General features: G+C 53.6%; 1 protein-coding gene across 1 annotated transcript; it reads left to right on the top strand.

Moving 5' to 3' along the window:
- The first annotated feature begins 3992 nt into the window (after positions 1–3992).
- Positions 3993–13024, top strand: Mex3d (mex-3 RNA binding family member D). Its single transcript, XM_045134716.1, has 3 exons — positions 3993–4062; positions 4340–5233; positions 11271–13024. Exons 1-3 carry the CDS (start codon positions 3993–3995, stop codon positions 12647–12649), a joined length of 2343 nt encoding a protein of 780 aa, XP_044990651.1. The 3' UTR covers positions 12650–13024.
- The last annotated feature ends 1150 nt before the right edge of the window (positions 13025–14174 follow it).

Raw genomic sequence — 14174 nt, 5'->3', positions numbered from 1 at the left:
CCTGAGACTACATAGGGAATTCCAGGTCAGCCTGGACCAGAGTGAGACCCTACCTCGAAATATCAAAAAAAAAAAAAAAAAGTTGGAGTATGGAATGTTTGAACATCATTAGATTAGGATTGATAAAAACTACAGGGACTTTTAAAGTTGGACTGAATACATTGCATTTTTTTTATTTTTTATTATTTATTTATTTGAGAGAGACAGACACAGAGAGAAAGACAGATAGAGGGAGAGAGAGAGAATGGGTGCGCCAGGGCTTCCAGCCTCTGCAAACGAACTCCAGACGCGTGCGCCCCCTTGTGCATCTGGCTAACGTGGGACCTGGGGAACTGAGCCTCGAACCGGGGTCCTTAGGCTTCACAGGCAAGCGCTTAACTGCTAAGCCATCTCTCCAGCCCAATACATTGCATTTTATATCATATATAGATATCGGTTTATGGGGCGGAATGTGGTGGTTTGATTCAGGTGTCCCCACAAACTTCAGTGCTCTGGGTGCTAGGTTCCTAGGTGATGGCAATTGGAAATTAAAACCTCCTGGAGTCAGTGTATTTTTTTTTGGGGGGGTGGGTTTATGGGTGTTATAGCCAGTTTCCCCTTGCCAGTGTTTAGCTCACTCTCCTGTTCCTGTTGTCCTTCTTATGTGGGTCAGGGGGTGAGGTCCACCCTCTGCTCATGCCATCGTTTTCCCCTGCCATTGTGGAGCTACCCCTCGAGCCTGTAAACCAAAATAAACCTGTTTTTCCCACAAGCTTCTCTTGGTTGGGTGATTTCTACCAGCAACGTGAACCCGAATGCAACAGCACACAACACAGGATGCTGCTTAATCCTTTGGAAAGTGACATGGAAGTGTCCCTGGGACCCTTTGTTCTGTCTGTGTGTCCTCAGAACAAGCTACAGCATTGGAAATAGTGTGTGACCCCAGGAGCACGTGTGGTGCTCAGAAGATAATCTCAGGGTGTCGTTCTTCACCTTCCATTTTGAGATAGAGTCTCTCTTGTTTGCCACTGCAAATGCCAGACTAGCTGGCCTGCAAGCTTCAGGGTTCTCCTGAGTCCACCTCACATTTTCATAGGTGTGGTGGGATAACAGTGGCCTGTGCTACTTGATGTCTCAGTTTATGTGGGTTCTAGGATTCTGAACTCTGATCTACAGGCTTGTGCAGCAATCACTTTTTTTTTTAATTAAATTTAATTTTATTTATTTATTTGAGAGCGACAGACAGAGAGAGAAAGACAGATAGAGGGAGAGAGAGACAATGGGCGCGCCAGGGCCTCCAGACTCTGCAAATGAACTCCAGACGCGTGCGCCCCCTTGTGCATCTGGCTAACGTGGGACCTGGGGAACCGAGCCTCGAACCAGGGTCCTTAGGCTTCACAGGCAAGCACTTAACCGCTACGCCATCTCTCCAGCCCTTTTTTTTTTTTAATTTTATTTTATTTTATTTATTTATTTGAGAGCGACAGACAGAGAGAAAGACAGGCAATCACTTTTATCTAATGAAACAGGTCCCCCTCTCCTTTTTTTGAGGTAGGGTCTCACTCTAGCCCAGGTTGACTTGGAATTTACTATATAGTCTCAGGCTGGACTTGAACTCACAGCAACCCTCCTGCCTCTATCTCCCAAATGCTAGGATTAAAGGTGTGAGCCACCACACATGGCTTCTACCTTATTTTTTGAGGCAGGGTCTCTCAAGATGCTTGGAGCTGATTTGGCTAGATTAGCTGGTCAGTGAACCCCAGGGATCCTCCTGTCTCCACCTCCCCAGCACTGGGATTACAGGTGTGTGCCACAATTCCTGGCTTTTACATGGGTCCTGGGGATCAAACTCATGCTTTCATGGCAAGCACTTTTATCCACTGAGTAGTCTCACCAACTTCCTACTCTTTTCTTCTCTTTTCTTTTCTTTTTCAAGGTAGGATTTCCCACTAGCCAGAATGACCTGGAATTCACTATGTATTTTCAGGGTAGCCTTGTACTCACTGCAGTCCTTCTACCTCTGCTTCCCCAATGCTAGGATTAAAGGCATGTGCCACCACACCCAGCTCCCCTTCCCATTCCCTCCCCCCCCCTCATTTCTTTTTCTTTTTTTGGTTTTGCAAGGTAGGGTCTCACTCTACTCCAGGCTGACCTTGAATTCACTATGTAGCCTCAAGCTGGCCTCAACTCACAGCAATCCTCTGCCTTCTGAGAACTGGGATTAAAGGCATGTGTCACCATGCCCAGCTACATTTTTTTTATTTGTTTGAGAGAGAATGAGGCAGAGAGACCAAGAATAGGCATGTGGCCACTGCAAAGGAACTCCAGACACATGTGTCACCTTGTGCATCTGGCTTATATGAGTACTGAGGAATAGAACCTGGGTCTGTAGGCTTCACCAGCAAGTGCTTTAACTGCTAAGCCATCTCTTCAGCCCCCCTCCTTTTTTAAAAAAAAATAATTTTGTCTCTGACAACTTGGGAACTTCAAGCTGTGGGTGAGTTTTTCCCTGGCTGGGTATGGGTTGGTTGGCTTGGCCCAGGCCCAGCTGGGTTGAGTGGAGGGCCCCCTAGCCCTTCCTCTCCACATGTTTTTATTTTTCTTTTGGTCTTAGAAGGTAGGGTTTTACTCTAGGCCAGACTGACCTGGAATTCACGATGTAGTCTCAGGGTGGCCTCAAACTCACGGTGCTCCTCCTACCTCTGCCTCCCAAAGTGCTGGGATTAAAGTCGTGTGCCACCATGCCCAGCTCCACATGGGTTCTTTATCCCCTCCAGCTCCCCACATGTTAGGAGCTCCTTGCACTGTCTTTTTTCTTTCCATGTTTTTTCTAGGCCTGACATGTGGGTGCCTTTCCTTGGCTCTGTATTTCCTTCAATAAATATAATAATTTAATTAAAAATTATTTGTGAGCAGAGTGTGTGTTTGTGTACGGGCATGCCAGTCTTTTGCCCCTGCAAATGAACTCTAGATGCATGCATCTGGCTTTACATGTGTATGGGGGAATTGAACCTGGGGGGACTTTGCCAGCAAGCACCTTTAACCACTGAGCCATCTCCACCCTCCTCTTTAGAAAGGACTTTATCTGCCTCTTTGATGGTCTTTCTCCTCACCGCCACTTGTATGTTTCCCCTTTCCAATCACTTGTTCCCAAGTCCCCTTGTTTTCCTGGCCGCTATGCCCCTACCTGATGAGCCTATTGGGCAAAGGTCTGGGAGGCCTCAGGCTGCAAATACCAACTGAGGTTGATGCAAATTACTGTGGAACATGAAGCCAAGGCCTGCGGCATAGGGTGCACAGAGAAGGGTAAGGCCCGCAGAAGAACTGCTGTGGGTGCAGCCAGGGGACATCTATGTTTATGTTTTGTCCTTTCAAGACAGGGTCTCACTCTAGCTCCAGGCTAGCCTCGAACTCATGGTGATCTCCCTACTTCAGCCTTCCCAGTACTCAGGCTAAACACACCTGTCTAGGAAGGACATTAAAGTTTCAGGGTGGGGGTGGGCTTCCAGGTTGAGGACCCAACATAAGGAGACGGGAGGACTTGTCAAAGCTTGACCAGCACCGGGGTGCAGGTGGCCGGCTGCGGCTGAGGGACCAGATGGAGCTGTAGGGACCCCACATGGGTGAGGGCGGTAGAGGACACAGGAACAAGTCAGCCTCCTTTCGGCGCTCAGATACTCCTGGCATTTGGCTGAGAAATCTCAACTTAGCGGCAGAGGATGTGCATACAGCCGAAGAGCCGCTGGGGCATGGTGGCCTCGGAGGTGGACATGCCAGAATGCTCACAGTCTCCAGGCTAGGGCCAAGTACTTGAGAGGGCAGTGGGTCTGGAGATCTGCAGGCTCTAGCCACCTAGGTGAAGGGTGTGGGGGTACACAACCTCCTTGGCCCAAGTCCAACCCCCAAGAGGTGGTGCTTGGGTAGGAGTGGGGAGGTACTTGGCCCAAGGGGGATAAGATGGGACAATCCAGGCGGGATCACCAGGGGGACTCCCAGCTCCAGAAGGGCGGGGGATGCTCAGCACCACCGCTAGGACGCTGGAAGAGGAACCCCAAGCTTTGGCGCCCAGCGGGGACGTACACGGTGTGCAGAGGCGGTGGGGGAGGGGAAATGACGTGACCACGAGGGTGGCTCGGCCACACAGAACCTGGCCGCCGGACTCTCACGGAAGGCAGACCCTCGGCAACAAGGCGAGGCAGCCAGCGCTCATGCTCCGCCCACACGTGGGAACAGTGCCGGGGAGGCGGGGCGGGATGCCACGTGATGCGGCTCTCTCCTCTGCGCGTGCGCACTGGCGGCGCCCATTGTTGGGCGCGGTGACGTCACGGGGCGTGTCCTGGGCCGGGCTGGGCGTGTCCAGGGCCGGAGCTTCTTGGCCGCCAGGAGCCACTGGGCGACCCGCGCGAGCAGCCAGCAAGCCGGCCGCCTTCCCTCCCTCCCGGGCTCGATCCGGTTCGGTTCGGTCCGGTTCGGTCCGGTCCGAGCAGCTCCGCGCCGCCGCCCCGCCCCGCCTCGCCGCTGGATGCCGAGCTCGCAGACCCGGAGCGCGGCGCGGGCGGCGGCGGCGGCGGCGAGGGTGGCCGGCCACCGAGAGCCTTGGCACCGGCCATGCCCGGCTCCACCGGTCACCACGACGGCGGCGGCGAGGACGACGGGCCGGCAGCGGTGACCGAACCTGCTTCGGAGGCCGAGGAGGCCGCGCCCCGGTCGCCACCCGAAGCCGACGACGCGGCCACCGCGCTGCGCCTGGCGCTGGACCAGCTGTCGGCTCTCGGGCTGGGGGGCGCGCGGCCCGCCGAGGACCGGACGACCGGCGACGCCGACGGGCCGCAGGAGTCCGAGCCCGCGCCCCTCGACGGGCCCGAGCCCGGGGCGTCCCTCATCGTGGCACCGTCTGTGGAACCTCCCGTGGCCGTGGCATCCCTTGTGGCCGGCACGACCGTGACCGTGGCCGGTGCGCCCCTGACCGGCTCGTCCCTGACCATGGCACCCTCCGTGACCGTGGCCACCTCGGTGTCTCCAGGTGCTCTGCCTCTGCTGGACTCCGACGTGAGCCCGCCGCCGCCGCCGCCACCCAGACCGTCTCCCCCCGACGTGTTCGCCACCTTCGCGCCACACCCCGCCGCCCTGGGTCCCCCCACGCTCCTGGCTGAGCAGATGAACGTGATCGGTAGCCGCAAGAAGAGCGTGAACATGACCGAGTGCGTCCCAGTGCCCAGCTCCGAGCATGTCGCGGAGATCGTGGGTCGCCAGGGTGAGTAGCCGTGCCGCCGTCGGGGGTGGGGCGTGGGGCTGCGCTGCCCTTCGTCCCCGCGTGTCGAGGGGAGGCCCTCCTATTGATCCCAACCCTGTGCACGCGGATGGGTGGACGCCAGGCTCCCTGGACACGCCCCGCGTGGCTTCCGTGGCCGCCTTTGTCCCGCTGCCGGGCGCGCGAGAAAGTTGGGTGCAGCCCACGCTCCTCCCCTCGCGCTCCCTGCCTTTGTTTGAACCCTGTGGGGGACACCCACTGTCTGTGCGCCCCTGCAGGGGACATTCCCAAAAGGGAACCCGGGGAAGCTGCCACCTGGGCTGGGAGATAGGCATGGATCAGCTCAGATTTGGGGATGGCCCAAGGAGCGTGTCCCCAGGGTCAGGAGGGAAGTCAGTCTGGCAGCTCAGAGGGTGTGCACACAAGCTCCCCAGCCTGGGGATGCGCCTGAGCGACAGAGGACCCAGCCCAACACATGGCCTGGAGCCTAGGAGTCTGGGATTTTGCTTAAAGGCTGATTCTGGGGTGTGTGCCCCCATCCTGAGGGCTCTCCTTGGCATATTGACTCCAGGCAGGCCCTGGGATGTACCAGAGTCCCCTCAAGGGGCATTATGGACTGTCCCTGTTGCCCAGCCCATTGTTCTCTTTGTTAGAAGGCCAGGGTGACATCAGGCTGGCCGGTGCTCATTGGCTGGGGAGTTGTGGGGCGGGCAATAGGGTGGTGGACAGCTCCTGGCCCAGCGCCTGACTCAGTACACACCCCTGCTCCCCACCCCCGTTAGCACCCTGGTTAGAACCCAGGCCACCAGTGTCACCGGCCCCAACTTTCTCCCGCCTATACGCCACCTGCAGCTCCCTCTTGAGAGCTGGTGGTCAGCCAGGCACTGTGACTGGGGGTCGGGGGAGGGCTTGTATCTCTGGACTTTTTTTTTTTTAATCAGAGAATGATGTGGAAAATTTAAATTCCAAGGTCACCTGTCACCCTCCAGCAGGCAGGGGACCAAAGGGGTGTTCTTAGCTCACAGTCACCATTTCATTGTTGTGGGTGGGTGTGGCTCTGGCTAGCAGGCTGCCATCATTTGGTCATTCATTCACTCATGCATGGGGTCAAGGGTGCTGGGTCCCAGAACCCACCGTGAGTAATGGCACACATAAGGGAAAGGGACAGGTCCTTCCCTGAGCCCAGCTGTCCCTGGGTGTAGATAACTCCCTCCACCACCACCCTTGTTGGCTTCCCACCCTGTCCTTGGTCTCCTACAACAAACACCTCAAGGCGAATTTTTACAGGGGCTGGTGCATGTCAAAGCTTGTGTGGATAGACATGCAAACCAAGGGTTAGGGTCTTTTCCCATGTCACCTGGTTGACCTCCACTCTGGAGGCGTGTCCTTTGCTTTTCTATGAATGTGGCTGTCCAGCATCTTACACAAATGTGCTGCCACAGGACTCGGCACCATAGCTCGGTGTAGCTTTCTTTGGTGGCAGAACCACAGAGAATGAACTCTGGGGTTTGGAGGTCTCAGCCCCAGCCTCCCGTGCATGTAGCCTCCCTGGGGAACAGTGGGCCCTGAGTGTTCATCCCACACCCCTCAGTGGCCCTGTGACTCTGTGCAAATAGTCGCTGTGCAGCAGGGACATAGTGCTTCTCTTGGGAGTGTTTTGTTTGTCTGTTTTGGTGTTTTCAGCTCTTGCTCTAGCCCAGGCTGACCTGGAATTTGTTATGTAGTCTCAGGCTGGCCTGGAATTCACCAGGATCCTTCTTCTTGGGCAGTGATTAAAGGCGTGTGCCACCGCCACACCTGTGGGAATGTTTTGAGTGCATGCAGAGCAGACACTGGCTAAAGTCCTGGCTGCACATCTCACCATATATCTGTAGGGTGTACACTGCAGGAAGGGAACCCCAAATATGAGGGACAATGTCAGCTTTAGACGGCCTGTCCATCTATGGCTCCTAGCTACTAGAGACACCAGTGCTCAAGAACATGAGATGCCCTGAACTTGTCATACTTTTTTGTCAATCAGGGCTACAGCCACACCATTTCCTGGGGTATAGCAAAGGTGTCTGGTTTTACCTTCCCACCACATGAGAGGCGCTGGACCCTAAGGCCAGACTTTCCCTGACACAGTTATATGTTCTGAGTCTCACACTTGTCAGTCATAAGACTAAAGGGTGTTCAGAGTATGTACAGTACAGTCATTTATAGTCACAAGGACTTCCGACTGCCCTGATACCAAGTGTCCTGGGAAGAAAAAGTCCTTGTCATTCTTGCTGGATGGTTTGCTTATCCTGTGTGCTGGGCATGGAACCTAGACCTGCTTACTAGACAGCTCTGCCACTGAACACGCCCCTAGCCTCACTGTGAGTTCTAGGCTGTCTCACTCTACCACTGACCAAACCCCCAGCCCTCACTGTGGGCTCTAGACTGTCACTGTACCACTGACAATGCCCCCAGCCCTCACTGTGGGTTCTAGGTTGTCACTCTACTGCTGACCACACCCCCAGCCCTCACTGTGGGTTCCAGGCTGTCACTCTACCAAAGACCATGCCCCTAACCCTTATTGTGGGTTCTAGGCTGTCACTCTACCACTGACCACGCCCCCAGCCCTCACTGTGGGTTCTAGGCTGTCACTCTACCACTGACCACGCCCCCCGCCCTCACTGTGGGCTCTAGGCTGTTACTCCACCGCTGACCACGCCCCCAGTCATCACTGTGGGTTCTAGGCTGTCAGTGTATCACTGACCACGCCCCTGCCTCAATGGAGGAACACCTCAAACTTAGGGACATGACAAGAGAGGCCACACACTATAGGAGAAATGTGACCCAATTTAGCCTCCTTTTGCTCAGTGCTGCCATGGGTTGAGGATCTCCTTGTGCTCCCACTCTGATCTACATTGTGACCCCACTCTGTCTCTCCTGTCCATACATTCTCTTTGGCTCCTCTGCCCCAAACCACCGCATCTTGTCACATGTGTCTTTTCCACCGCTGGAGCCGTGAGCCTCACTGTAGTACCTCAGTGCTCACTTTACATGGTGGAGCCCTTGACAAGCACTGGTTCTAAAGGAGTCAGGGAGTCTCCCCAGTCCCCAAAAGAGACTAAATAGTTTACCGGATGTCTGGGACAAAGAGAGGCCATCCGTCTTTTCACCCTGCACTGCCTAAACACTGGTGAGCTTTCATCTGTCCAAGTCTCTTCAGCAGAGACACTCCTGGGGACATCAGGGATCCTCCTAGGCCTCTGGAGTGTTCCAAGTCATTGTCACAGAGTAGCTAGGGTCTGGTAGCCTGGGGAGGGTCTTGCAGGAGTTTCTACCAGTGGGTCCTAAGCCCTCCTCTTTGCCTGTTAGACTGTCTCTGTGGCTTGTGTTTTGTGTTGCATTTTGTTTTGTTTTCTTTTTGATTTTTTTTGTTCATTTTTATTTATTTATTTGAGAGTGACAGAGAGAAAGAGGCAGATAGAGAGTGAGATTGAGAATGGGCACGCCAGGGCTTCCAGCCACTGCAAATGAACTCCAGACGCGTGCGCCCCCTTGTGCATCTGGCTAACGTGGGTCCTGGGGAATCGAGCCTCGAACCGGGGTCCTTAAGCTTCACAGGCAAGCGCTTAACCGCTAAGCCATCTCTCCAGCCCTCTTTTTGATTTTTTTGAGGTAGGGTCTCACTCTAGCCCAGGCTGACCTGGAATTCACTATGTAGTCTCAGGGTGGCCTCGAAGTCATGGTAATCCTCCTACCTTTGCCTCCCTAGTGCTGGGATTAAAGGCATGCACCACCACACCGGGCTCCCTGTTTGTTTATTTATTTTTAAGAACTCCAGACACATGCACCACCTTGTGCATCTGGCTTATGTGGTTCCTGGGAAATTGAACTTGGGTCCTTTGGCTTTACAGGCATGTGCCTTAACCACTGAGCAATCTCTCCTGCTCCTCCCCATAAAATTTGTTTAAGGCAAGGTCTCACTCTAGCTGAAACTGACCTCAAATTCAGTAGCTACCTTCCTGCCTCAGCCTCCTGAATACTGGGATTAAAGACATGTGCCAGGTGGGTGTGGTGGTGTATGCCTTTAATCCTAATATTCAGGTGGCTGAGTGTTGTAGTCAGGTGTATGTTGCTGGTAAAAATCACCCAACCAAGAGCAGCTTGTGGGGAAAAGAGGTTTATTTTGGCTTACAGTCTTGAGGGGGAAGCTACATATTGGCAGGGAAAATGATGGCATAAGCATAAGGTGGGCCATAGCAACAGGAGAGTGTGCCCAGCACCCATAAGCCCACATACACTCCCTCCAGGAGGCGTTAATTCCCATATCTCCATCAGCCAGGAATCTAGCATTCAGAACACCTAAGTTTATGGGAGACACCTGACTCAAACCACCACATTCCACCCCTGGCCCCCATAAACTGATAGCCATATGTGTTGTAAAATGCAACACATTCATCCAACTTTAAAGGTCCCCATAGTTTTTATCAATTCCAATGATGTTCATACATCCCCATAATCCAAGGTCTTTTAACTGAGCCATAATACCAAAATATAACCTCAAAAAACCCATAATGGCGCAGAATAAACATTCACACTGCAAAAGATGGCATTGGGCATAGCAAACAAATATTCAAACAATATAAGATTTAAAACAACCTGTAGCTCCAAGTCCAACAACTCTAGCCAGTGACAAATCTCCAAGTCCAATAATTCTAACCAGCATCAAGTCTCTGGAGTTCCAATTCCACTCTTTCAGCTAGGCTATTCATGGTCCTGGAAAACTTCATGGGGGGCGGCAGCTTTCCTTAGCAGTCATCTCGTGGTTTTGGTATCTCCAGTGGGTCTCCACTGCAATTCATGGATCATGGTTTCCATGCAGACATCCAGCAACCTGCATCTACTGCCCATGGCCATTTCCCAAACACAAGGCCATGTTGCAAATTCACACATTTTGTATACTCTCTCCCACATTTCTTATACTACACAATACCAGGTAGAATGCCAATTTGTTAATTCAGGGGGAAATAAAGCAGACTTTGAAGAACAGGACACTCCTTGAGCATTTAGTCCTCTTCAAGAGTCTACATTCTTCCTGTTGCCCCAGTGCAGGTCAGCTGGCCAATCTCAAAGGTTGTAATCTCTCAATTGCAGCTGAATGGGCAGCAGTTCACCTAAAGATTTTTCTTTCTGTGCCATATCCCTCTGCTCACACTGGTTCATTTCTACACACAGAAACCCTGCACAACTTCTCAGGACACGGGCATAGTAGCAAGCTTCTCACACAAACTGCTAGCCCAGTCCAAGCAAAGCTCTTTCTCACCCTCACAGTCCATAGTTCTTACTGCATTCAGGTCTTTCAACTCTGACCAGAGTAGTCCATCAAGCTGTACTTACAGCATTGCAAGGCATCACTTAGGCCAAGGTTTCAAATCCTTCCACATTCCTCTTGAAAATCAGCTCCAAAAGGCCAAAGCCACGCATTCAGGTGTCTAGCAGCAACCCCACTTCTCACTACCACTTTACTGTTGCAGTCAGGTTCATGTTGCTGGTTAGAAATCACCCAACCAAGACCAGCTTGTGGGGCACAGAGGTTTATTTTGGCTTACAGGCTTGAGGGGGAAGCTCCATGATGACATGAGCATAGGGCGGATATCACCCCCTGGCCAGCCGGGAACCTAGCATTAAGAGCACCTGAGTTTATGGGGGACACCTGAATCAAACCACACTGAGGTAGGAGAATTGCAGTGAGTTCGAGGCCACCCTGAAACTGCATAGTCAGCCTGGACTAGAGGAAGACGCTACCTCGAAAAATCAAAACAACAACTTGCTGGTTTTTGTTTTTTTTTGGTCGCAGTGCCCTCACTTCATACTGTCTGCACACATACACAGACACACGTCAGCCCAGATGTCCTCTCCTTGCTATTTTGCCAGTGTTTCCCATCCTGAGAGAGAGCTGAGGCAGGAAGACCACCAGGTCCTGGGGATGAACTTCCAGTTGGGTGTCCCATGGTTTGTCGTCATGGGTAGGGAGTAGGGTCACCCACATCTCTCATGTCCCTTGTAGGCTGCAAGATCAAGGCCCTGCGTGCCAAGACCAACACTTACATCAAGACTCCGGTGCGTGGGGAGGAGCCGGTCTTCATCGTGACTGGCCGCAAAGAGGATGTGGAGATGGCCAAGAGGGAGATCTTGTCAGCTGCAGAGCATTTCTCCTTGATCCGGGCAACGCGCAGCAAAGCTGGGGGCATGTCAGGCACTGCCCCGGGTCCCCCCAACCTCCCTGGCCAGACCACCATTCAGGTGCGTGTGCCCTATCGTGTTGTGGGGCTGGTGGTGGGACCCAAAGGCGCCACGATCAAACGTATCCAACAACGGACACACACGTACATCGTGACACCTGGGCGCGACAAGGAGCCGGTATTCGCCGTGACAGGAATGCCGGAGAATGTGGACCGTGCACGGGAGGAGATTGAAGCCCACATCACCTTGAGAACTGGTGCCTTCACTGACGCGGGGCCTGATAGCGACTTCCACGCCAATGGCACTGACGTGTGTCTGGATCTGCTAGGGGCAGCTGCCAGTCTTTGGGCAAAAGCACCACACCCAGGCCGGCGTCCTCCCACGGCCACCAGTGGCCTCCGTGGGGATGGTGCCATGGGCGTCTCCAGTACCCCTGAGGCCTTCTACACGGGCAGCCGTGGAGGGCCACCTGTGGCAGACTCGGGTCCCACCAGCCCCTACGGTGGCTCAGGCAATGGAGGCTTCACATTTGGTGGGGATGGCCCTGGCGCCCCTTCTGGGGCGGCAGCTTCCGAGGACTGTGACTTTGGCTTTGATTTCCTGGCGCTGGACTTGACCGTGCCCACCGCAGCCACCATCTGGGCCCCCTTTGAGCGCACAGGGCCACTGCCGACCTTCAGCGGCTGTCCAGCTGTCAACGGAGCCCCTGCGCCACCATCCACAGGTGCCCGGTGCAGCAGCGGGGCTGCTACCTCCCCTCGCCATTCCCCCACCCTGCCTGAACCTGGGGGCCTGGGGCTGGATCTGTCCCTTGGACGGCGAGGTGCCCCAGATCCTGTGGGCCCTCTGCCCTGGCGACCCCCGCAGAGCACTTTGCCGCCCTTCTCCACCGCCCCCTCCCTGCCTGGCAGCCCTTCCGCCTCTTCTGCACTGGACACCGTGGTGCCGGAAGGCAGCCGCAAGCCCTCCACAGCCATCCCAGCAGGGAACAGCTCTGCATCCACTGCGGCCCCAGGCCCACCCACCACTGCCCTGGCACGTGAGTGCGTGGTGTGTGCTGAAGGTGAGGCCATGGCCGCGCTGGTGCCCTGCGGGCACAACCTCTTTTGCATGGACTGCGCAGTCCGCATTTGTGGCAAGAGTGAACCCGAGTGTCCGGCCTGCCGCACCCCAGCCACGCAAGCCATTCATATCTTTTCCTAGTGTGCACTCGATGGGGTGGCCATGTCTCCCCACCGGGCCATCCCTGGGTATCTGGGGTGGACGTGGGGGACAAAGGGGTGGGATGGGCCCCGGGCTGCAGGGCAGTGGGCAGCAGAGGGGTCGCATGTGTCACAAACCACTTTAACTCCAGTGTCCAGTGCCAGACGTGGAGGCAGCCAGTTCGCTGCCCAGTGGCGGTGTCTCCGTTCTCGACAAGTGACAGTATTGAGTAGACAGGTTAAAGTAACCCGGAGAGGAATTCTCTGCTTGCACTTTTTATTTAAGGTACCCCCTTCTGGGGAGATCTTAAAAAAGAAACAAACAAAAAAAAAAAAACATGATTTTTTAACTTCTCTGTGGCCGCGCCGCCTTGTTTGTCGCTGACTTCCGTTGACAGTGTTTTCTTCTTGAGGGTCTGTCTGACCACGTGGACACTTCTAGAAAAATAGAGGGTGGCATTTTTAACTCCCTTTTTTGGGGTAAATATATATCATTTTGTATGTGAGCCACGGGGTGGCCTGAGGGGGTGGGGGCGGGGGTGCTAGGGCATCCCAACATTAAATTCCTAATTTTTATTTTTTTTCTGACTCCCCTTCCCTGCTGTGGTTTTTGTTATCATTTTTTTTAAAAAAAGTTTTGTAAAAGTTTTTTTTTATTATTATTTTTACTTTATACCTCCTGTGTGTGTATGTAGGGAATTTATAGGGGACACACGTACTTTATGGAGTGAATTTTAAGAAGTAAAATATATTTTATTTTAAATAAAGTAATGGACCTTTAATCTTTCACAGCTAAATAACTGTTATATATTTGCTGAACTGATTTAAGGGTTTAAAAAATTGTATTAAGAGTTTTATTTTTTGACTTCAAAACCTTCTTAATAAAGTCTTTTTACTATATGTGAGCCCTCTGCATCCATGTGGGGTAGTGGGAGGTCCTCAGGGATACGGGCTGTGCCTGTGCCTGGCTTCTCAGCCCACCTCTGGGTCCAGACTTCCTCTCCCACCATGCTGTGCTGTTTCAGAAAAGGGATCAGGTTGTGCGTACATTGTGGTCCTCTCACCATAATAACAGTCCTATCACAGGATAAGACCACAGAGCAGAGGGAGGTTGTCCTTTGGGGGGGCGGTCTGACAACTATCTCTGGCACATAACCACCCATTCAAGTGGGTGGGATGCAGATGGGGAAACAGATGGATCCCTGACCCCAAGATTGGCCTGAACACCTCCCAGTCTGCAAATACTGTCTGTCAGCCCCCTCTGAGGACAGCCCATGGGCCACCAGGCAACTCAGCAGAGCTGGTGTGAGCTTAGGCTGGACCATAGGTGGCAAGGAAGGTCCAGACATGATGCATGGGGCAGTGTCATGCAGCTGTGGGGACAAGGGACAGGGTTGTGGGGAAGGCTGTGAGGAACCAGAGCCCTGAGGAAAGCTGGAGGACCCTGGAAGGCTTCTGGGGGAAGTGAAGGGCTCTAGAATATCCACCACTCAGCACCTTTGGAAGGAAGCTATTGCAGGTGGGAC

This window comes from Jaculus jaculus, chromosome 15 (genome assembly GCF_020740685.1).
Source record: "Jaculus jaculus isolate mJacJac1 chromosome 15, mJacJac1.mat.Y.cur, whole genome shotgun sequence".
NCBI classification, from domain to species: Eukaryota; Metazoa; Chordata; class Mammalia; order Rodentia; family Dipodidae; genus Jaculus; species Jaculus jaculus.
The sequence above is the reverse complement of the archived record's forward strand: the minus strand, read 5'-3'. Positions and strand labels throughout refer to the sequence as shown.